This window comes from Takifugu flavidus, chromosome 20 (genome assembly GCF_003711565.1).
Source record: "Takifugu flavidus isolate HTHZ2018 chromosome 20, ASM371156v2, whole genome shotgun sequence".
Classification (NCBI taxonomy): Eukaryota; Metazoa; Chordata; class Actinopteri; order Tetraodontiformes; family Tetraodontidae; genus Takifugu; species Takifugu flavidus.
The window spans coordinates 11,747,221-11,772,483 of NC_079539.1; the positions used below are offsets into that span (position 1 = coordinate 11,747,221).

Genomic DNA, 25,263 nt, shown 5'->3' on the forward strand with positions numbered 1-25,263 from the left:
TGTTTCCGTCTCGTGCGAGATTGCCTCCGCTTCATTCGATTATCCACAAACGTTCTCCAGAGAAGCTGGGACCCACTTGCGTGCGACGCCATTTTAAGTCAGCGGCAAGGCGTCGACGCAATGAGAGGAAGGTTAGACGTTTGGCAGCAAAGTGGAGGCTCGCTGCTGTTAGTGTTAGTGTGAAAATGCAAACATTGTTTATGGTTTCGCCATAATAAGACGCTTTCCTATGAACAGGCTATAAACATTATTATAAATCCTTCCTGCAGCACAGTTTAGAACAACATCTCTGTTCACATCCTGCCTAATTAATACTTTCTCTCTCTCTCTCTGTCTGTCTGTCTGTCTGTCTGTCTGTCTGTCTGTCTGTCTGTCTGTCTGTCTGTCTGTCCCTCAACCAGTCGATATTGGGTGGTGAGTTGGGTTTGGGGAGTCCAGGTGCAGCCTCACCCACCAAGCCGGCCGGTCAGTATTACCAGCATTACAGCTCCAACCAGCGTCGGAGAACACTGCCTATGGACACCCTGGGTGAGACACACCACACACACACACACACACACACACACACACACACACACACACACACACACAATACACACACCACACACACCATACACAGACCAGACACACACCACACACACACCAGACACACACTGTGCACTCACCACACACACAATACACACACCACACACACCACACACACCATGCACAGACCAGACAGACACCATACACACACCAGACACACACTGCGCACACACCACACACACAATACACACATCAGACACACCACACACACCATACACAGACCAGACACACATCACACACACACCAGGCACACACCATACACACCCCACACACATCATACACACACCACACACACAAACACACACACCAGACACACGCTGTGCACACACAATACACACACCACACACACCATACACAGACAAAACACACACCAGACACACACCATACACACACCACACACCAGACACACATTGCCAACACCTGTGATGACATTTAGCACAGTAGTTGCATCATTAACGGCGACATCATCGCTGTATTTAGCACTTTTATCTTTAGTCTTTGCAAAGAAATCAATATTTTATTTCTGTTTCCTGTCAAAACACAGTAGGCAAAACCCAACATGATTAAATTAAACTTACCTTTTATTTCCTCACAACCTCTAACGGGATGCGATTTAAAAGCTAAAAGTGCTGATGTCAAACTGATACAGATACAAACATCAGATCCGTTTTTACTTTCCTATGTCTGAAATTCTCCGTGTGGTGTTTCGTGATTTGGCTTCAGATGTCAAAATTTAGATTTAGTATAATTTCAGCAACTATAAATTTTAGATAAAATGTAAAAAATAAAATAAAAAAAACTTAAAATATGGTTCCACTAAAAAGTTTGTTTATTTTCCTCCACAGCTTTAATATTAATTAAGTGTAAAATTGCTCTGTTTATGACAGTAAAGGTGCTGGAAATGAGCAGGACCCCAATTTGGTTTTTATATTGTCCAAGCTGAAATTTTTTATCAGTGACCTCAGGAGAACATTTTCAGCAGAACCGATCCCGCGTTAACAGCTGCTGTGTGTTTTCATAAACATGGCTGTTTCTTTAGAAGGCTGAGCATTGTGAGTGTGTGACCATCCTGTTTGCCCGCGCATGTGTGTGTGTTTCAAATAGGGCTGCTTAAGGAAAAAAATACAGGGAAGTCTTTTAGAATGCCGGACAATAGTGGCCGCCACGTAGCCTTGGTAGCTTTAGCCTTGAGAGCACACAAACACACGCTACAACTTAGAACTACGGGCCACCTCCCCCCAAAACAACTCTTTCATTTCTCTCAAAGTGTCGCCTTCCCGTTGATAGATTGCTCCCTCGCTCTCCTTGAGAGAAACCCTGAAAATAATATAAACATATAAAAAGCTGCCCTCTTTGCTTTTATCAAACCAAAAGGGGAGAAAGGCAAGTCACTCCTCTTTGTGTCTCAGCTTTTGATTTGCTGCATCTTACGGTGTCGCGCTTGTTTGCCATAAAACTCTCTTTGTAAATGTTTCAATAGTGGTGGGAAAAGTGGCCTTGTTCTTTTCTCCTCGGCTGATCGATTAAATTCATAGAAATCGAACCAGAAGCTCCTTTTCCAGTGGAAATAAAAGCGCTGGGCCTGGTAAAAGCCCTCATGTGTTTTATTGTTTTCTCTTTTTCTTTCTTTCAGACATTCACACAAAAAAGGTGCGGAAGGTCCCTCCTGGCTTGCCGTCCTCGGTAAGTGATAACATGCCTTTTTTTATTATTATTCAGCAGTGTTATTGGCCTTTGGAGTATGTGTCACTGAGGAAAAGGCTGCTGCACGTTGGCTTCTCCTGTTTTGTGGCCAAAGAAAGAAAGAATTGGGCTTTGCTTTGGATGTGAGGACAAGGGCGAAGCCGAGCTGGGCGCCGGCAGCTGCTGGCGTTCGGTGGCTCTGCCTGTTTTTGGCTGGATCCGCTGTTCTTGGGCAGAAACGTTCTGGAATAAACGTCCATTTCCATTTTTCAAATTCATAGAAATCAGCAAAATCTCCAAAATGATGAGATTTGTAAAGGACTGGTTGCGTTTTCCTCCCGGTCACATGGCGATTTCCTGCGTTTGGCAGATTTCAATGGAAAAACAAATGTGGGTTTTCTGTGCAGGAAACCGTCCTGCCAGTGTTGTGAGATCAGCCCACGATCAACACATTTGGAATTATTATTTTTTTAAATCCCTAAAAATAACTTATTTTTAAATCAATGAATTTAAGAAATCTGATGACCTCTGAGAAAAGCTTGATGGTACCGTTGCCGATGGACTTTTAGAAGACTGAAGGAGCACAAAAACAGAAAAGTTTACATGGCTTCACTTTCATCTTAATCAGTGATTAGTCATTAATTAATCTGTACCCTCAGCTGTCATTATTGACCTTTTTACTGAGAAAATACTGCAGATGTGATTATTTGGTGGACAAACCTTTAATGTCACGTTTGATGCATAGATTTGCTGCTTTACGTTCATGAAGTAAACACGAGCAGGTGACAGAGGTGTGATGGACCATCAAACTGTGATCAGGTCAGTCCTGATCGCGCGTGCGCGCGCGCGAGTGTGTGTGTAGATTAAATGGTTGTTCATCTTGTATCAAAGTGGCTGGTAGCAGCAGCGGTGGTTGCTCCTGTGTCATCACGGCCGTAGAAGCAGCAGTCCTCATTAGATTCATTTCTAATTTTGACTTGTTTGATGCTTTTTTTTCCTGCTGCTGACCTCATTAATGGCCGGTTAAGGACGTGTGAATGTACAGCGCGACAGCCACCTCTTTGGCTCAGCGGGAGTCCGCTTTTCTGTGGCCTCAGCTCGCTTTGTCCCAGCTTCCTTTTCTGTTTCCTCCACGACTGCGTGTCTCCGTCAGCTGGGGTTTCGGGGGACTCCGGGAGAGGGAAGGGAAGATGTGACAAAAAGAAAATGAAAATACTTTTCTCTGTCTGATTTGTTAAAATATTTATTTGCATTTTTTAACCTGCGGTGTCTTACAGTGTGTGTGTGTGTGTGTGTGTGTAGCTGGGTGTTACAGTGTGTGACACTGTATTTTACAGCAGCATCACTGGGACCTTGTTTGTAGCTTTGGAATTTCATTTTTAACGTCCGTTATGACAGATTCTAGATTCTAGATTCGTACATTCACAAAACACACACCCACCCGGGCTGGCTGCACGTGTTGCCAGGTGACCTATGACACGATGGTCACGTCTGGTTGTCTTCTCAAACACATCATGAAGCGTATTGGACAGGCCAGCGTGCATGTGGACACGCACAAGCCGGAGGAGCTGCTGGGGAAAATCTCTAAATATAGTCAAATGACTTTTATTCTGAAAAAATACCTTTCTGATGACTTCCTCCTCCCACTGAAACGCTGAAAGCAGCGTCATCTGAGCTAAAGTTGCTGCTCACTCGAACCAAATTTAGCCAATTTTAGCCTGATATCGATGCTGATCGAAGGACGCGATCAGGACAGTGGTGTTGATCACGTGTTGTCAGAACCACGGCCCAGTATCGTAGCGGCCCAGAAGGTTTCAGGCAGCTGGGTGCACAAAGGTCGCGTGACAGTAGACAAACCAAATCAGGTTGCTATGGCGAAGCGTCGTGATTGACAGCTGGAAGGTGCTGCGCGTGGAGGGACGCGGCGGCACTTCCCTGGCGTGGACGTCACATGGCCACGCGTCCCAGTTCACAGCGGTGAGACATGCACAGCCATAGCTAGGGTCAGGCTGGCAGAGCAGGCGGCTCTACAAAGACATGATGGTCTTTTTCTGCCTGAACCGGGGTGAAATTCCATAACATTTGAACCTTTATTCTAATGAATTTGAGAAAGAGTGTGAGTGTGACTGGAGAGTGTTTAAGCTGCTGCTGCTCGCCGCTGCCGCCGCCGCGCTGCTGTTGGCCTCCCATATGCTCCTGCTGCTCCACGCTCGTCATTTAAGGCAGAAACAAAAGTCTCGTCTGCCGTCTTTCATCTGGGCTCCGTATCCACCGCGGGCGATGGCTCTCCTTCTCTTAATGAATTCGTTTCTCCCGCTCTCCCCCGCCCTCATGTCTCCCCACGCTGTAAGTTTGTTATTGTTGTTTGTCAAATTTAGTTTGCTGAGTTGATGATTTACTTTGAAAAACAATTAAACGTCACTTGAGAGGAGAGCGTGGGACGTCTTTGTAATCAAAAGGAAATTAGGCATCAGTTGCTAACATTAGCAGGTTGCAGAGAGCCGTCTTGCTGTTTGTCTTTGTTGCTGCTCACTTGCTTTTTTAAATTCTCATTGTTTTTGTTGGTTTGCTCTTCAGGCTGATCCAGGATCTGTCTCGTCCTCAGAGCTTCGCTGGCACTGACAGAAACAGCAAAACAACAAAACATTTTTTTAAAGTGTGTTGAAAGGGAACGCAGCAAAAAGGATCTGTGTAATATTATATATTATACTCTCTCACTCTGGCTATACAGCAGCAGTAATGAAAAGAAATTAAATATTTCCAAATTTTTATTTTGGTAATTGTCACTTTGCTCCGCTATAAATCAAAACGGCTGAATTTTATGTTATTTCCATATTTTCTAATTATCACTACACAGACCACCATATTTATGTCTAATAATTTGCAGTTGGGCAATTGAAATGGCACAAATATTTATATATGTATGTTTACGATGGTAAATCCTTAAAAATATCATTAATCATTTTTTTAAAGGAAATATGAAATTATAGATTTTTTGTCAGAGGTATAATGTGAGTCACAGGTGGGGAAAATGAAAGGCTGAGTTGCCTCATGAGTGTTTAGACTTTCATTTCAGTATAATGAATTTAAATGTTTCAGGCTTGTTAGGAAGGAAGATGATTTTTGGACAAAACTTCTAAAAACATTTTACAAATTTAAAATTCTCTTTTGCTTCTACACCAACTATGCAGATTATTTCATCTTTTAAATTGCTTGAGAGAAAGAAGTGAAGCTTTATGGAGCGCAGCGTAAAAGAGAGAGCATTTTATTACCTGCAGCTTATATTTATTATTTAGATTCAAACCTCATGGATTCAGCCTGATCAGCGTCCTTCTGTCCGGGACAGGGACAGACGCCTAAAGGAGCAGCACCTTCAACCCTGAGCAGAGTAAATCCTCTCAGCGACCAGAACCAATTCCTCAGCACCCATTTCTGCCTCTTTCTTCTTTCTCTCTCTCTCTCTCTCTCTGTCTCTGTCTCGCTCTCCGTCTCTGTCCTCGGCTCAGATGTGGTTTTGTTTAAAGTCGACAGCGTTAATTAAATTAAGCGAGGTCTTGCAGAAGAAACAGCGAGAGAGCCGGCGGTTCCCGATGGGCCGCGGGTGTAGGAGGGACAGAGGGTAGAGGATGGTGGGTTTGTGTGGGTGGGAGGTGAGGGGGCGCAGGGACTCTGTACGGTGAGCCATAGTGCCCCCTTCAGACGCCCCCAAGTACTACAGAGGAGCCGCGGACATGAGGAGTGAGCTGATGAGCCTCGATATATTTAGTTATCACAGTTGAAGTAAATACAAGTATTGAATACCTATATTTACACTGCAACATGCACACAAACACACACACACACACATGCCTGTAATAAAGCAGCCACACAGTGTGAACAACAGTCAACGGGGGTTTCAAACCTGCAGATTCTGGGTCCTTCTGTGCATTTTAAACACACTAAAAGACTATATTTCCCGCAGCCTGGCAGGGGCCAGACAAGACATTTACTGAGTAAAGTGAGGACATTTGGGGGCCGACTTTGGTCCTCACGCTTAGGGTTAGGGTTGGTTTTGGTCAGTTAGGCCCCTGTCATTGTCAATGGGTGTTAAAAGGGCCCATTTGAGAGCTGAGTTCAAACCTGAGCTGATACTGAATCAGCTGCTCATCATGAGCCTAGTGCCTCGTTAATTTTGTGAACTTCACATACATTTGTAGCGTCAATGCATCGGCCTGGAGGAGCTGAGTGTGCGTTCACTTCAACAGGACTGCACAAAGAGGTTTTTTTCTGTTGCCCTGAAACTGGTTGGATAAACGCCACCTTTACGTGCCACCCCCGAGCACTTGAAATCTCCGGGGGGGCAATAGTGGGATGGTGGGCTTTGGTATGATGTTGGAGGATCAGTCGGAAGGCTGGACACCTTTTTGATTGCCAGATATATAACCATCATCAGGAACTTGGGCTTGTCACAGAGCTGGCTGGCTTCACTTCTGAAAATAAAACACACTTAATTGTATTTTCTTGTGTTAGTTTAACATAACTGTTTAACATCACCTGGTTAGCTGGTTCAGTCATACGGTTGTTTCGGCCTCCCCAGTCGGGAGGGCTTGCAGCCGTGGCTGCACCGCAGGCTCTCTGGCATCACATGGACGTCATATCTGGGATCAGCAGCTTTACATTTGGATGGCTGCAGGAAGCCGAGCCAGGCCATCAGCACTTTATTTATGTGGTGTGAATATGTCTATGGAACATACCAAGTTACCATTCAGTACTAATGTTACTGTGTGACGTTCACACACACACACACACACACACACACACACACACACACACACACACACACACACACACACACACACACATCTGAATGCTTGCTGCAGATGTGAATGCTCCTTCATGCATTCCTGGAGCCAAATATTTGGCTGGAGTTACAGGCAGCACTTAGATTTGCTCCAAGGCCGTGATGAATTTCACATGTTATCATATACATTCCCACACATGCGCTCACACATGCATACACGCATCACACAAATCATCCCGTACGAGTGGTGACAAAGCTGCCCTGACTTGTTAATAATGTGCTAAATATTTCTCAGGACTTTGCTGCGCACAAATGTCGCACTTGCTTTTGCTTTATTCACTTCGCCTTCGACAGTTTCATTCCTAAAGTAAATATTATTTTAACATATTCATTTTCTGCTCCTCCTATATACAGAAAGGTGATTAACTCAAACAACATGAGCCACAATTGGTTCCACAGTCAGAATATAAAAACAGCTTCTTTCTTTCTTTTGTCCTGCCTCAGAACTCTGAACTTTTCCTTCGCTCTTGTCCTGAGAGACAGACCGATTCTCTATTTTCTCCAGTTTAATTGTCATTATTAATTTGACTGTTTGTTGTGAAATGACACCTCTTTTCTCTGAAACTACCAAGCAGTGTTCTATTTGAAATTGAGGTGGTGCGAAAAAGTTTGCTTTGATTAGCAAGTTGATGTGGATTTTCAATATTAATATATTTTTTTTGTCAACCTCCCGCTGTTGCACTTTTCCCCAATTTGTAAAATCTCAGAAAATGTTCCGATTGTCAGGCTGAAAAGAAAATCAGGGAAAAATCACCATAAGGGCTGCTTTGCATTTTTAATTAAGAAACTAACATATGAATATATTTGCATATTATTGAGTTGCAGATTAAATCATGCATACATAATTAGTGTGCAGCGGCGCTCGTTCGATTACCCCTCTCTCACTTTCCTTCTCTCTTTCTTTCTCTCACTCTCTGCACTGTGCTTACTGTTATCGGCAGGCTGTGGGTCTGATGGATGCCACACACACACACACACACACACACACACACACACACACACACACACACACACACACAAACTTCTTCAGACACTCCTCAGACTGGTTTGATACTGAATGTGCATCCGTGCACACATGTCAGTCAGGTATTTTTTTATTACGTGATTTTCTCCATCAGAAATGAGGCCACATCAGGTTTTTATTGGTTGTTCTGTAAAAAGAAAGAGCAGCGGTACCTTTCAAACTACCTACTCTCTGAACGGGGGTAAACAAAATATAAACTTAGCTTTTGAAGCTGGTTATCTGCGCTTTACCTGTCATCTTGACATGGTTCCTCTTAGTTGAAGGTGAAACCGCGTATTTAGACTCTGACACAACTGACTGAGACCAGAAATGTTCGATCGGCAGCTGTGATTGGTCCACTTGTTTGCCATGTATGTCCTCCTGTATGGTTCAGTTTACTGTAGAGATTAGTGGAATAAATCAACAAATATGTACGAGTCTATGATACGTTGCCAGAGGGCCACAGCGGGAGGCAGCTGGACCTCTTTTATTTTCATTACACGTCTGATCCAAAAAGCGTCTTCGGGTCTGAACTGACCTCATGTTCAGCACTCAAAAGCAGCACAAACACACCAGGGCTCAGTGGAACCTCATGCTACATGTTAAAGCAAAGCCTTGACCGACCGTGAAATCGGAAGTGTCATTTTTGACAGCAGGATTGACTTGTTCCACTCTGATAGGGAAACTTTGGGTGGCAGGACCTTCAAAAACTATCGTCCTGCATTTGTGTATTTTTTGTGGAGAGTTTCCCATCAGGCTCGTCATCATGTCAGGGATGATAAAAGGTTGTCATGGGTTTTAAAGGTGGGCTGAATCTGAGCCTTAAACTGGTCTTTACATAGAGACAGTGTTCTGTCTGCATAAGAAGTCTAAACAGGATGAATATACAGCATGGGTCACATGGGGAGTTTGCATTAACAACACACATGTGTGTCCAGGGTCAGTTTAGAGCATCACAAACCTGTCTTCCAGGGCTGCAATCCAGCTGGGTTTTCTGTCCTCCCAGGCAGAAAATAGCAAGTGAACCCAGGTGAAAGAGTTGTTGATCCGGTAGGTCAGAAATCCCGGTTGGATTGCAGCCCGTGAGGACCGGAATATGAAATCCCTGCTTTAGAGTCTCCATGTGTTAATGGGCATACAAGTTACATACTGGGAGGAAACTGAAACCAGTGCAGGCATGTAAAATGCTCCTCAGAAAGGCCTGTAGCCCAAATTAAACCAGGAACCATCCTGCTATATGGCAACTGTGCAAACTTCTCCATCAGTGTTACCCTTTAAATATTATCTTAAGATATTTGGACGCAAACTGAAGTGTTTCACACAGCGTTTTGTTTTGTGTTCATTTTTTACTTCATGTGTCACCGTGTTGTACTTACAATCTGTTTCACAGCTTTTGCATATGCAAAAATAGTGCTTCGTGCATGTCACTTGGTGTGTGTGTGTGTGTGTGTGTGTGTGAGAGAGAGGGGGGGGGGGGGGGTTGTTTGCTCTTAACTCTTCAATCCTGTCGATATTTTACTGTTTGTAAATTCAAAACCGCAACATAAAAAGACTCGAATCAAAGGCTCACGATAGGAAGTGGCTGTATGAAGAGAACAAAGTGCAGTCATGCTGTGTGTGTGTGTGTGTGTGTGTGTGTGTGTGTGTGTGTGTGTGTGTGTGTGTGTGTGTGTGAGGGTTCTTGGGGCTTTAAGCTAGCAACTACTCCTTGTGTGCAAAAACAGTTGTGGCAAAAATAGCAAAAGGGGAAGAAGAAGAAAAAAGGACAGGATGAAGGAAAGAATAGAAGGAAATTAGAACAAAAGGACAGACGGGAAGGGGAAATAAATAAAGGAAGGCAAGACCTCAAATGTGGAAATATGTGGAAATACAGTCTGACGACAACTGAAAAGGAAAGTAAGGGAGACAAAAAGAGAGAGCTTGTTCTTGTAATGTGAGGCAAAATCCTGTCGGTGTGAAATCAGGATGAAATGTGAGATTATAATTCAACCAGGGATTAACAGTCTTCTCTGCACCACAAAGGAGAAGGAGGAGAAGGGGAGGAGGAGCTCCCACAACAGTCCTTGAAGGATGGAAATATAACGGAGATTTGTCAGACCTGCAATAAAACCATCAACAAAAGTATTATTACACATTTAATTTAAAAAGAGGGCAAACTATTAATCTGTCTACCCATCAAAGCTTTCATCGAGAATTGAGCTAAAACTCTTCTTGTCTTTTAGCCTTTTTTACCACCCAAATTTGTAGCAGAACTTTTTATGACCAAGGTTTGTGGGAACCTCTGCTGAGCAGCTGACAGTTGTTGACCAGGAATGAAGAAGAGCAAGAAATGAAAAGATGTCCTTGCTTCCGTGGAAAACTGAGAGAGAAACATCCCATCAGCATCAGATGAGAGCATGTCAGCTGCAGACTGACTCAGCTTAGTACCTGTGTTGTTACTGCCATGCTACACTCCCTTAGAGTCAATTCAATCGGTCAATTCCTGTCTTGGAATACACCATATTTTGGGGGAAAATTGTGAGAGGCAGGATATTATGGAGGAAAAGAGGAACACTGCAGGCTTTAACATTCAGAAAAGCAGTGAATGAGAAGAGGTTGAGTGGTAAAAGGATGTAAAAAGAGGGAGAAACGCTCCATCCAGAGGAGGTGAGAGAGAAGGTGGGTTCACTCTGAAGGAAATTAGAGGGAGAAGGATCAGCCAAACAACCATCTGAGGATGAATATAAAATGCTACCTCTGCTTCTTCCGGGTCACTCGTTGTTGACTTCCGTCTGTTTCTCCCTCCATCCCTCCCTTTCCCGGGCAGCGGCCTGGTTGGGTACAATGCTGGGAGCCAGCCAGCGCTGCAGACAGATGGTCCACTTATTAGATGTGCATCAGCCCTCCCTCTCCTTCCTGCAGCTCGCTTTTTAATCAAATTAAAGCCAAAAGAGGAGTGAGAGGGAGAGAGAAACAGAGGGAGAGAGAAACAGGGGGGTGTGGGGGTGTTGGGCTCTATCCTTGCTTGTTTTGGAGTCTCTTATTTGTTTGAATAGGATGAATGATGACTGTGTTAATGTGAAATCTGGGAGACTGAATCAGTGTCTGGCCTCTCTCTCTTTATTTTCATTGACTTTTTAAAGCCCAAAGAAAAATCTTCTCTAAGTTGGCAAGAACAGTTGTGTAACATCTACTGTGGCACTTCTGAGGGCGGCTGATGGTGTCACCATAAGGTCGTGGGGGTTATCTGGGCTCACGCCACACTCAGAGACATTTGCATTTCAACTTCAACAGAATGACAAAACCCCATTTTACCACCAGCGCTGGTCTGGCACACACCCACGGCCCCACATACACACACCCAGGGCCTCACACACACACCCAGGGCCTCACACACGCACCCAGGGCCTCACACACGCACCCAGGGCCTCACAGACAGCCAGGATCTCTCTCACACACACAGACACCCAGGGCCTTACACACACACACAGGGCCCCACACACACCCAGGGCCTCACACACATACACTCGCACACACACACACAGCCAGGGCCTCACACACACCAGGAGCCTCACTTACACCCAGGGCCTCACACATACACACACACACACACACACACACCCAGGGCCTCACACACACCCGGAGCCTCACACAAACCCGGAGCCTCACACAAACCCGGAGCCTCACACACACCTGGAGCTTCACACACACCCGGAGCCTCACACTCACCCAGGACCTCACACACACCCACGGCCTCACACACCTGGAGCCTCACACACACTCTTCAGCCCCTTTCAGTACATTTTGAGGGTGGAGATCAGAAACGTCTCTCCATGCAGGTGATGCAAATCTCCACCTCTGTCATCTGTTGGATTAGATCTTCTGTTGGTGGAGGTCATCTTTGTACTGGGACTTTATGGCTTTATTGAGGCAACAGTAAGAGACATCTGGATCTGGATCACAGGATTTTATCCTACCAGAAGTATCCAGAGTAGTTTTGGCTGACTGGAATGGCCCCTGGTCTTTACCTTGTGTGGCCTGTCTGCATCCAGCTTTATTCAGAGAAGAACCAGCTCAGGTTCAGGAAGATTTGCCATCTGGTCATTCTCATCAGATTTCGATGTTTGAGCATGTTGGTACGTGCCAAAATTTACTGATTGCCGCTGCCTCTTCTGGACTTCAGACCTTCTTCGACAGTTCTACTTTCATAAATGTGAGAGGTTGCTGCCATGTGATCAGATGTGGTTGTATTTCCCTCAATTATGGTGCCTCTGTCCCCCTGCAGTGTCTCATGGTGGTTCCTGCCACCTTCTGCCATTACCTGTTCCTTCATGGAAGCAGTTTGATATTGTTTACTTATGTTTGTCCATCTGTTTGAGACGTCAGAACCCTCTCGTCGCCCCCTGGTGGTTGAGGACAGGATTGGTTTTATAGTCCCTCCTCTGTCATTTCCAGCAGAATATTGGTCAAACTAAAAACTTCACTTAATTTTTTCTTAATTTTCTCCGTTTACTATTAAGTGTTTAAATTTCCATCTCATCTTTCAGTCATATTCTTTGATGATTAACAGCCAAGCCATTTTTTACTGGTTACGGACACAAATGTAACACTGATATAACGCGCTTTATGGTTAATAATTTAATGTTAAGGTCAATTCAAGATGAACAAGAGGGCCATAAATGTGTTTCCCACATTTGCCAGTCATTCACATCCATTGGATTGGTGTTGGATGACTGGATAAGTACACAAAATTGCAAGAGCTTTGGGAACCCTACCTTTCATTTTCAACATGCCGTCGGATCAGTTTGATGGAAATTTGCATTCCTTGGGAAAAAATAAATAAAGATTTGGGTGGAAATGATTTTGCAACAAAGATGAGTTAAAATGCTGTGTTAAATAGTCACAGCTTCCTTCAAGTGTCTCAAATGTCAGGTGTTCATTATGTTTGACAATTAGATTTATTATAATTCTAGAGTGATTTTACCAGGAACAGAGCAATACTGATTGTATTGAGGTTAAACTGGTCCAGGGTTCACCTGTCTGGGAGAAGGTAGGAACAGGTCACCATGCAGGCGCTCTTTCCTGCTCCTCCGAGCTGTGAACTCTAGCGCCATCTACTGGTCCGGAACACCAGCATCACAGTTTGACCTTGTCCGGATAGTCACGGGTTTGCTCCAATTTATTATAACCAAACGACGAATCGTGGCAGAACTCAACTGGTGTGAAATTCACCAGTCAGTCTGAGACAGGTGAGAAGAAAGAGCTGGTGAAACTCCTGATCAATTACAGATGCCTTGAAAAGTAGAGTCACTCATTCAGTCTCCTTTACTCATCTGCTGTCCTGTCATTCCTCGTCTTAATTTGTGAATCTTGGTTTCGAAAACTGGGAAACACTTATACAGATAAGACATGCGGGAATTATATATATATATATATATATATATATAACATGAAAAAAATGTTTTTTTCATCATTTTATCATTGCCTGGGATGTGAATTCAAAGGAAGGACACGTGTAGAAAAACATGGGTTGCAAGGAGGCCTCTGGAAAGTGGAAGGAAGGAAGGAAACTGGGAATAAATAAAATCAGGAAGGTTGAAAACAAGCGGAGGGATGAGAGCGGCGGCGTAAACCAGATAGAACCCAGGTGGTTGATGAGTGAGGGGGAAAGGTAAAGAGGCGCGAGGAGCCGCGTGTGCAGGAGAAGGGAGCGCGCGGACCGGGAAGCATTCGTCCCGCATCAAAGACAAGCGCGGGAGGGAGGGCGGGGTTGGGGGAGGCTTCCAGATTTAATGTGGAAAGTTGAGTGTGTCGGCGACCGCGTGCGTGCGTGGCCTCGTGTGTGCGCGCGCGATAAATTTATCCTCTCTCTTTCCGTCTGTTTTCCGCGCGCAGAGAGCGAGAGGTGTGCCCCTCCCTCTCTCTCCCTCTCTCTCTCTCCCCCTGTCTTTGCCTACTTTGCATATTCCGCGTGCCTCGGCTCGGCCATATGGGAAAATGCAACTGAAGGAATTGTTGTCGGCGGGGGAAAAAAACGCGCAGGCAGGGACACGCGAGCGGAGCGCCGCGAGTTTGAAACCATAACAAAACCCGAGAAAAGTTCAAACAGGCGAGGAAGAACAAGATTTCAGGGTTGTGAGACGCGTTGTGAACCAAAAACAGCGAGAGAAATAGTTTTATCTTCTTCTTTCTGCGGAGGAGAGGAACGATGTATTGCGCGTACACCATCCCGGGAATGACGGGCAGCTCGCTGATGTACTACTACAACGGCAAAGCGGTAAGACACATTCGGCATTCTTATCTTCATCTTTCAGGAGGGGTTGGGAGTCAGGCGGCGATATGTGGAGAGAGAGGAGGATTCGAGGGAGAGAGAAAGAGGGAGAGAGAGGAGGTGCGAAGGTGAAGTGTCGCTTTTTACGCAGCAACTTCAGCAGCGCATCGCTTCGCCGCTGCCGCGCGTCAAAGCGCGAGAGGCCTGCGCGCGAGCTGTCCGTCTGTCCGGGGTTATTTTTGGAAAACATTGTAGCTGTTGTCTAACTTGTGTGTGCGTGTGCGTGTGTGTGTAGCGGAGCGGGGGGAAAGTGACGGCGTACGTGCTGAGCCGGAGCGCTTGGATATAAAGGTTGACTCCTTTGAGGCGTTTGCGTGCGTGTGTACTTGCGCGCGCGCGCACGCGTGTCCACATTTTCTGAGGCGAGATGACAGTTTGAAATCTAATAAAACAAATAAACGCGTGCGGGGCGCTTTGAACCGCCGTCATCTCATCCATTCCCATCTTTCTCTTTCGAGATTCACTTTTTTTTTTTTTAAATAATAAATATCAGATTTAAGAGCTCCAATGTGTTTTACGTGCTTTGATTTTCGTTTCGGTGAAATATCACCAATATCACACGCTATAAATATTAGTCTGTTTTTATTTTTCGAATTAGCAAAAAAAAAAAAATCTTTCTTTTTCTGTAATTTTACTGCCGCTCTGTAATTTTTTTTTTAACTTTACCGTTAATTATTTATAAATAACGATGTCATATTACACATATTAATTTCATTTTAACAATTAGAATGTTGCTGAGGGATCTGTTTTTTATACAGATATGGCTCATTACAGGTTGCTCGTGCTTTATTAAATAGTGTTAGATATGAATCTCACACATTAAAAAGTCATCTCACATTTGTATCCATAACCTCTTGTACATCCTCTTCTGTCTGTCTGTCTGTCTGTCTGTCTGTCTGTCTGTCTGTCTGTCTGTCTGTCTGTCTCCCAGAAACCGCCACTTGTAAAATGTCTGACTTTAGAGGGGGTGAAGTGTGCTACAAATAGGGTGTAAAGAAAGGTGACTGGATTTCACAGTTTCTTTCCTTAAATGCAGGGATGTTCTGGTGTAACTCAGGTGTAAATGAAACCTGCTATGAATCAGCCTGCCAGTGACTGTCTGCCTTTGTCTCACCTTTGACTCCACATGTCACTTTATTCCCATCAAACTTGGACAAGGAACTAATTGAATTGAAGGTGTTGAAAGAGAAGGGGAGGAAAATAATAGCAATCATTTGGAAAAAACATCTGATTTTTCGATCCAAAGAGGTTTCACCAGCAGTGCTGCTATAATTGATAATTAGCCCAAACTGCACCTGACAGGCCTCATACACAGGCTGTGAATTACTGTCATTTTACTACCAATTTAAAATGCAGGAATGGATTTATTATTGTTTTTTTGAAAATAGACACAACTACATTTTTCAGGGAAAAAAGGTTGAATTTACATATTAGAAATTATTTTATGCTGTCTGTATTTTTATGATGAAATACTGTAAATGTAGAGCCTGAACCATGGATTTTCTAATATTGTTTTGTGCTACCTGTAGCGGTCAGGTGGCTGCTGCTGCTGCTGCTGCTGCTCTGACTGGCATCTCTGTTGTTTCCGTGCCGCCCCACCAACAGTCCCTGGCTGTCCTCTCAGAGCTGTTGGGTCTCTGGTTTCCATCCGGCCGGCTGGCCAGCCGGCCAGCATTTCAGAGCCATGCTCACGGCCTAAGGCTCCAGAGCTTTACGCGTTTTGGCTGAGATGTCTCCCTGTAGTTGGGTTCCTTCTTATCGGCAGCTCCGCCGAGAGCCCGGGCCGTTTAGTTTTGGCGGTGCCACGGGGCTCGGCAGCACATCGCTTTGTTTGGGCTGCTGGATGGCACGCTGTGCCGAGGGTTTTGATTTGGTGCCAGCTCTTTTCCATTTTGCCGTACCCCCCATCTTACTTTGTTCCTCCGCTTGTTTACACCCGCCATCCACTGACAGAAAGTAAGAAAATAAGAGAATCTCTGTGCTGAAGTGAGGCTGTTTGTCCTGCTGGGCTTGTGAGTGAGGGGGAACTGGCTGCAGACTGGTGGATGTTTGAGGTTCTTGGGCAGAGCTGCTACCGCGGCAATGAGCCACGGGTCCGCTAGCGAAGAGGCTGAACAGAGGCTTTAGTTTAGGGAGAGAGTGGGGGAGGGTACTGGAGGAGAGAGGAGGAGGAGAGGGCCGAGGCCCGTGCTTCGGTTAGCGGCTGTCGGCTCTCTTACTTAAGCTCCAGCGGCTTAATGAGGCAGCAGAAAGCTCGGCTAAAACAAAAGGCCTCATTTAAAGCCAGCCCGGCCAGTCAGCTATTGTTATGCTAACATCGTATTTGAATATTCAGTAAGTTTTAATTAGGAGAGTCCTGAAGCAGGCTGCCAAAACCGTGCAGCCCCTCTCAATCTGCACAGGAAACACACACTTTAAAGACTTTACACACAGAAACAGTTGGCCTGCAATTTACTTTTACTTGAGAAGCTCAGAATGTGAGATTTTAATTGATTTCGTATTAAATTCATTGTTTTTTGTTGACTTACTCCAACTCTAGTTTGCCAAATGAAAGTCAAAATTGTTGACATTATTGAAATGTGTTTTATATTAATTCTAAACGCATCGGGACCAACTGGTCCCCATCAATGTGCACTCTTTGCTAATCTTTAAATCTTCGTAAAATAAATGTAATCAAATCAAAAATTAAAATCTTGAACCTTAGCAATCCAGCACAGGTCAGACATCTGTGTATTAAAAATGAAAAATGAAGAGTTAAGTGATCATTTGGAGGGTGGAAATATTTTCATCAAAGGTTCTCACACCTGCAGCTTTAACAGGAAGGTTTTTGGTGCGACTGACACTGCAGCAAAGGTGTGTTTAGCTGACATGGACTATACACTGCGTGTGTCTGTGTGTGTGTGTCTGTGTGTGTGTGTGTGTGTGTGTGTGTGTGTGTGTGTGTGTGTGTGTGTGTGTGTGTGTGTGTGTGTGTGCGTACAGGCCTGGACTCTATCTCCATCTCGGTGACTTGCTCAGAACAATAATGTATTTCCGATATATTTCCACATGGCGATCGTGGTATTTTCACGTCTTCTGTGTGTGCGCATTATTAGAGCTTAAAATTTAAAATTTCAACTCCACGAGCTTTGTCCCAATTCACTCAGATGAAACAGAAGTCTACAGTATACCGTCCATTTCTTCTTTTCTGCCCAATCTTTGGTGTCCAGTTGCTCGGTCCATCTCGTCGTGTGTGTCCATTTATGGTTGACAACTAATCTCTATTTTAGTAGATACTTTTGTGTCAGTGTGTTTTTGTTGTATTACTTAGTTATTTAACGCTCTTCCGCCTTTTTGATACATGATTTATAAACACATGTGTTTGTGTGTGTGTGTGTCTGTGTTTGTGTGTGAAATTTGTACCTTTGTCAATGTGTTAATTTGTTTTTTTCTACACTGATGTGTGTGTGTGTGTGTGTGTGTGTGTGTGTGTGTGTATTTGTGTGTTTTGTCCAGCCGGTTAAAGCCCAACACAGCACTCAAGATTAATCTTAATCCTTCAGCATCAGATTATCTGACACTGATGCCGCTGAAACACACTGATACACAAACAGTTCCTGACACAGTATGAAGAAGGTACACAAAATAGAATTATTTACACAAAAATATAGAATTATTTGTGCGTTTTCTGATCTTGTGCATTTGACATGGGTCTGTTTGAGTCACCGCCACAAGATTTTATTTTTCAATTGTTTTTCTAATCTTGCAAAAAGCAATTTTTACTTTTAATTTTGACAATTATGAACCAAAAATCCTTATTTGAAGAATTAATTTCATTTTGATTTATTTTCCTCTTATGGAGAAACAAAAACCTTTTAATTTCAGAATTACAATCAGGCTTACGTGAAGTTTTAGCAAAAATAACATTTACATGAAAGCTTAGGGAGTCTCTGATAATGACACGTTTTATGTTTACTCTTGCATACGTACGCATATATTCATCCATCATCGATCTTCTACCGCTTCTCCTTTACGGGGGGGGGCGTATTCAGCGCATTCATTTTGTATGTTTTATACTTTTGTTCTGGGTCATTTGCTGTGAGCCTTTATTGTTAAGCAGCAGAGGTTTTAAATGTGCGCATCTCAGGTCAGGATTTAATTCAGTGAAATGTCCATTAAAGCGTGCCGACTGTTTAAATGATGTGTGACATTATTGGTTAGCAGAGAAGAACAAATGGGATGTATTTTATACATTTAAGTGCAGCAAAGTGATGAAACTGGATGTAGTTTTTTAGGCTTTTAGATGAGAGGAGACCTTTAGGAGGACAGATTGGGTCAGCATTGTTGAGAGAGCTGTGTGTTTCCACCCGTTTGTGTAAAGAGATGCTGCGTGTCGCTGAGTTGTGGGATTGATTCCCTCGGTCTGGGCATGTGTGACTGCTGAGCATCAAGCTCGACAGCAGATGTGAGCAGGTTGTTCAGGAGATCAGTGATCATTACCTCTTGATAATCCTCCCCACCTCTGTTCTTTAACACGAATCTGTAGCTGGACGTCAAACCACATGAATCGGTAGGAGCGAAGGAACGCATCAAGGGAAGACGCTGTGGGAAACACCCCGCATCAGCTCTCATCCTGGGATACCAACGGCTGCATTGAGCTACAGCTTTGCTGCTACTACAGTCACGTCTGCTCTCATTTCATATCCAATATCTGCACTGATTTAAAGGTGTTAAACTACAGCAAAGCTAAGCTGCCAGCAGCTAATGCTAGCTTGAAATTTGATTGTCAAATAAGCCACAAAGTCATTTATCCATCCACCCACCCATACATCATCGAAGGCTTTATTTCTGAGGAGGGTGGCAGGAGGGCTGGAGCCCCTCTCAGCTACACTGACTGATTGTCACCACTTTATATTCCTGAATTCCTGTTTTATGCTGCTTTGTGCAAACACCATCTCCAGAGTGTCGGACGCTGTTGTTTTCTCTTCAGGAGTACTTGCCCTTCTCTTCTATGTGGATGTTTCATCCTGTTAATGTTAGCTGTGTGTGTGTGAGTGTGTCTGTGCATGCGCGCGTGTGTCCGTGCGTGCTAAAGCCTATTCTCATATGTACGAAGCACAGCAGAAGGCCAGCTTAAGTAAGTCAACATTTTTGGCAAGAGAACAAAGAGAAGATGTGTGTTTGAGTGTATGTGGAAAACACAACTCCAAACTACGGGTGACACAGTTGTTCAGAACAGTCCCACCATATACACACAGGCACACACAGGCACACACATTCATCTGTAGTTGTTTTAGTGGGTCAGTCGTGCTGCGGGAGCTGTGAGAGCGGCTGTATGGGCCCGTCGATAAACACTGGACAGCTGTCACACTTTAAACAACAAGACAACAAAAGTGTAAACGCCACAGAAGGGAGTAGAGCAGCACAGTGTCAGTCTGTGTGTGTGTGTGTGTGTCTGTGACTGTGTGTGTGTGCGTGTGTGTCATCCCTGACAGCCAGCAAGCCAGCTCTGTAACTGTGTCACTTTATATGAGGATCAAGCAAGTCCGAGATGCGGATGAGCGCAAGGGCAGCAGTGTGCGCAGTGTTTACGAGGGCTCACGGTTTCACAAGAGGATTCTGTTGTCAAATATGAAAGCACATTGTTGTTAAATTTTATTTTGGGCTCGTATTGGCTGTACTTTATACTCTCAAACACTGTAAATGCAGTAAATATGCAGTATTATGACAGCAGCCGGAGGGAAAATTCCTTTTATCCTTTCCAGAAGACGTGGTTAGATATCATTCTTTCATGATTTTTCTCCAACTTTAACCAAATGCATACTCATCTTTCCCATTGTAGACTGAACTTTGACGGCCACTTCTGCCACTGTAGCCGTTCTGGAGCGTTTGACTCATGCTCTGACGTTGGGAGGTACATGGACGGAGGCTGATCCACCTGATTGAACGGCACTTGTACAAGTCAAAAATGTTTCTGTTTTTTCTGTTTTAGAAGCAAAACAATTTCATGAAAGCGGACCTGAATTGGACTGTTCATTTTTATGCTGAAGGCCATATTTAATTTTTCAGACTATAATAGGACAGTATTTTTGCATGGTTCACATATAACCCCCCCCCCCACACACACACACACACACACACACACCACTCTTCTCTCCCTTCCTATTTCTATCTCACACACACACACACAACACACACACACACACACACACACACACACACACACACACACACACACACAGATAGGGTATTAATCAGCGGTGTTCCGTGCTGAGAGGCCCGTTGGTTTGTAGCACATTTTGGCCCAGCAATGGTACCACCTGGCTGCATGCAAAATGGGTCAAACTCACCCTTAGTCACTCATACACACATGCACACACACCACACACACCATGGTGTTGTGACCATGTGGTGCATGACCCTCCCTCGATTACACAAAATGTTTTTCAGCCGCTCAATGTGGTTGTCCAGTGTTCAGACCTGTAGCGTACAGGAAGCTGTTTGTGCGCGCCCGTATGTGCACACACAGGCTCGTCCATAACAGTGGTGAAAGATGCTACCCAGGGTCCACATCCAACTTCCAGAAAGAAGAACGTGGAGTGCAGGGAAAGGAAGGTGGACATACAGAGAGAGCAGACAGAAACGAGGGGGCGGCTCTGGAAAGCTGGAGTGATCAGCTCTTTGATCTGACTCCTTTATTATTTCAGTGTGGGCCAAATAATGCAGTCCTGATTGTGTTGCTGGCAGCCAACAAGCTTCCATATGTTGGCTATTAGAGAGTCTTTCTGGCTGTGACTCCACTCTCGCTGCCGAGAGCTGAGCGGAGTTTGACAGGTCATCATCAGGCGCTGAGATAGCAGAAAAACCTCATTCTTCATTTTTGATTAGTGACAAACAGTAGCTCTGCGGAAAATTACTGCATTACACCGGATGTCATGAAAATATGCTTTTATAAGCTTCATCTCGGTGAATCACAGATTAACCCTGGAGAGTATTTTTGACTGGTTAACCCAAACGAGCATCTAGCTGATGAGAGTTGAACCACACGTTTGTGACGACCCCCACTCAGAGGAACTTTCTGAGAGAGCGAAGAGCCGAGCTGTGAAGGGCGGACTACACGGCCTCAACTGCTGGGCAGCAAGCTGCATAACATCAAGATCAATCCAGAGAAGTTTGACAACATGGTGGAGAAGAGAGTGCTGGGGTTATACTGCGTGAAGAAGGAGCAGCCTTTTTTTGTGCGCTGCAGCTTCCACAAGTTGTGATGATCTTCTACCGTGTCCTCATTGACAGGAGGAGCAGTTTGTGTTACAACAAGCTCGCTGCAGTCATCACCGAGTACACAGGCCTTCCATTTGATTGGATTGTTTGTTCATCAGAATTTGCGTTGCTTTACTGTAACAGCTAGTGTGGTTGTTCCAGCTCAGCAGAAATGGGCCCCCATTACTGGCAGAGTCACAGCTTTTATTGGTTGCAGTTCTGAGTGAAGCTGAAGTTATCATCGTACACGGTTGCTTTGGCCATCACAAAACGTCTGGCTCCTCAGAAGATACGTCCTTTAAATTATAACGCTGAGGAGACAGCAATGGCTAAATTGTCTGTGATTTTTCATAGCTTCCATGTTGTGAGCTTATTTATTACTTTTTCCCCCTAACAGTAGATTTAAAAAAAAAATGGATCACCAGCCTGAACTGGATCAGACTCAAATGTTCAAAGCAACCATCAGTGCCGCTTGAACCAGTTAAGGTGGGCTTGATTTAAGCTGTCAAGCTCTTGGAACAACCTCTGAAGTTGTAACGTCTCTTGAGACGTAAAGAGCATCGGGCTCTCCAAATCCTCTGGCTTCTATTTACTGATTTAATGTCGCTCTTTTCTCTCAAATATTTCGACATCAGCTTGAATTTTGCTCTTTGTGAATCAGAGTCAAGATCAAATAAAAGTAGTCCATTTGAAACTAGTGGTGAAACCTTTCAGCGAAGGAAGCCCAAATTTAGATCAGATGACAGAGAGAACTTTAGGTAGGAAACCCATCCAGGGGCTGGTGCATCTGCGGGACACCAAATTCTCAGAGCTATATTGCATCTAATCCTGCTCTATCGGGTCTGTTACAGTTAAAGTGTGCCATGCAGAAACGCATCCTGCCATGATTCATTTATCCCTCTTGAATTTTCTAGATTTTGTGATCACGAGAAACCATCCGAGTGTCTTTGAAGCAGGTTTCAGACCTTGATCCCCTCCCCAAATCTTTAAAAATAACTTTGCCTTTACTTCATACGCGTTCATTGGAAACAGATTTTCATTCTTTCCGCTCAGTCATCCCCATTAGAACTCTGCAGCCGGGGACACTGGACATCGGCTCTCAGCTTAGTTCAAAAACACTGATTTCTCTCAACACAAGCCCGCTGAAACAATTTCGAGTATGTGTATTATTCTGGCGAACATGAGGAGGGTCTCGCATGCTGCACAGGCCTTTCAGTGCACATTAACAGCTAAAAACTTGCAAGCAAAATGGCTTCAAAAGAAGGCCTCTCTCTCTTCAGGGTTGGGAAAATTGGAAAAACAGGTGATCGCCTCAGTTTAAAGTAAAAATGACAGATGCCATTCTGATAAACGGGAACGAAACCAGCACACTTGCTCTATTCCCCTCTCCCACTCCCACACAATTACGTTGTTTTGCTGCACAAGATGCCTGTCAGCTTGCAATCACCCTAGCAGCAGGATAACTGGGACCCAGCACCCCACTGGCAGCCATGCTCTTCACTCCCCGTCTGCACCATCTTCAATAATTAACATGCCGTGGCAGCCATCTTTTCCCCCCTTTTTTTCTTTTTTTTTTTTTTTGGCGTAGTTTAGGTGCCTGCCGGCCCGTCGTCATGGCAACGTGGCCCTTGCAACCCAGCAGCCCTCTGGTGATGTTGCCCGTGTTGTGCCACTCCAACTTCCCAAGCTGGAATCCATTAATCTGATTCAAATGCCATGGCAGCCATTTTAGGATGAGCCACACAATCCAAATGTGCCTCCATATGTTTGGATTACGTTTCATTATATTAAAATAGAAAGTTTGTCATAATCGGTTTGGTGTTTCTGCGTAATGATTGCGACAGTGAAGCCAGCTGCCCCATGTGTATCTGAGGTTCCAAGCATAAAAAATAGAAGACATTAAAAAATACATTTAAGAAAAATGACCTCAAACTCCAACTCTTAAATGAACCACATGGTGATTTGATTTGAGGAATAAACCGTCGATAAATTATAAGTATGAAACTAAATTAGAGCCAGGAGGCAAAGATCACTAAATGTCAATAAATCATTTTTCAGAACATCGTCATCCTGTTTTTCTTTGATGGAAAGAACCATAGAGGGATAAATATTCATCAGTTCTACCCAAATTTACTAGATGCATGCAGGGCGGTCTCACACACACACACATGCTGCCTTATTCGTACTTGTTCACACCCTGACAGCTTGGCTGCCACCAAGAGCAGAGGTCCCATTGGCTACAGGCCTGAAAACAGGCATTCTGATTGGCTGTCGGGCCAGATGCCACCATGCCAGCTGAAAGAAGACTTGTGTATAAACTTTGTGTGTGTGTGTGAGTGTGTGTATTTATCTCTTGTGTGTCTTTTTCTTCTTGTATCATTCTATCTCAGACTCAAAGTTCTATCCGAAACTACCGTTGTTTAATTAAATATGTTTAGCACAGAGTTTCCGTATCTAAATTTCTCATTCTGGAAAAAGGCTGATTATTTAAAATCTAGGCAGAGTTTTGCATTTCTCCACACCAGAATGGCGACATTGTTCACATAGCAACAGAAAAATGTAGACACGGTTGAGGACTTTATTGGAATGAAAACCTCCGCCTAGCTAGAATCCTTCACCTGCAGGTAGTTGACCTTTGACCTCATCTGTGAATCAGCTGAGAGACGCACACCCACACACACAGACGAGCACTTTGTCCAGCCTGTGGGGACCCAGATACCTTCTGTCTTTTACACTGTGCAGATCATCCTCATCAGATTAGAGTTGATGTAAATGTGGACTTCCCAGCATGCACAGGGCCACTAAGTGCTGCACGGTGCAGCATTTGCAGTTGGTTTCAGGATTCAAACTGATTTAAATATTGAAGACAGCGAAGACCCTCAACAGTTTTATAATACCGTGCTGTTTGCTCAGCTGTCTTCTTCCTCTGTTTGTTCAGCAGCGTGCCTCCACGCGTTCGGCTGTGTTTTAAGTGTGTTTTTTCACTCGCAGCGTCTCTTGCATTTGGACTGTCAGAACTGCGTTGGTCATAGCGCTTCTGTTGCTAACGATGGCTGGTGGTAGGCAGCATGTGGCAGTAATTAAATCAAGGGAAATTGGGAGGTAAAGATACGTGTGGTGACAAAGAAGGAAAAGTGGGTGGCAAATAAATTAGGTGTGGAAGAGACTCATCACCTGCAACAAAAATGATTTTACACACAAACACACACACATGGATGCTGGATGTTTACTCTTCCAGGCACAGATATGCTTCCAGAGTTTGTGATTAGGTTCTAGTTCTGCAAACTTTACATTTTCTAATATTATATAAATCCTTGTTGCAAAAAGGCAAAATTTCTTAGCTGTTCTTTGTGATTGTTGTGTAATTTTGTTGTGAATGCCACCATTTTTGGCGCCGGCTCAAAATAAATGGCACTAATTTCAATTTGTTCATTATAGACTAAAACTGTTTTGACAGCTCCACAGAAATGTGATTTCAATTACAACAATTCCAATCCCCTTTTTCCACAAAGGACCCGACAGTTTTAACCTAATTATTTTTTATACTGGCCTCTGGCAAAACTAAGTTGTTTGTAATTGGGAGTGTGTAGGTGGACACAGTCA

At 44.2% G+C, this 25,263-nt stretch overlaps 1 protein-coding gene and 1 long non-coding RNA gene across 20 annotated transcripts in view; one reads left to right on the plus strand and one right to left on the minus strand.

Annotated features, from left to right (window-relative positions):
* The window catches only part of LOC130516790 (transcription factor 4-like), a 128,606-nt gene that overhangs the window by 73,901 nt on the left and 29,442 nt on the right, over positions 1–25,263 (plus strand). For all 18 annotated transcript variants that reach the window (XM_057018033.1, XM_057018036.1, XM_057018035.1 and 15 more), the window contains 2 exons: positions 402–528; positions 2,219–2,268. In XM_057018033.1, coding sequence (XP_056874013.1) covers positions 402–528; positions 2,219–2,268 — 177 coding nt within the window. The remainder of the gene's footprint in view (positions 1–401; positions 529–2,218; positions 2,269–25,263) is intronic.
* LOC130516791 (uncharacterized) lies at positions 3,496–16,645 on the minus strand. Of its 2 annotated transcripts, XR_008947585.1 has the most exons (5): positions 15,945–16,645; positions 10,846–10,954; positions 6,802–8,509; positions 5,541–6,737; positions 3,496–4,886 (listed from the first exon to the last, which is right to left on the minus strand). It is a non-coding gene; the product is annotated as an uncharacterized LOC130516791 (long non-coding RNA). The 2 variants fall into 2 exon arrangements; XR_008947584.1 differs by having other exon boundaries at positions 6,802–10,954.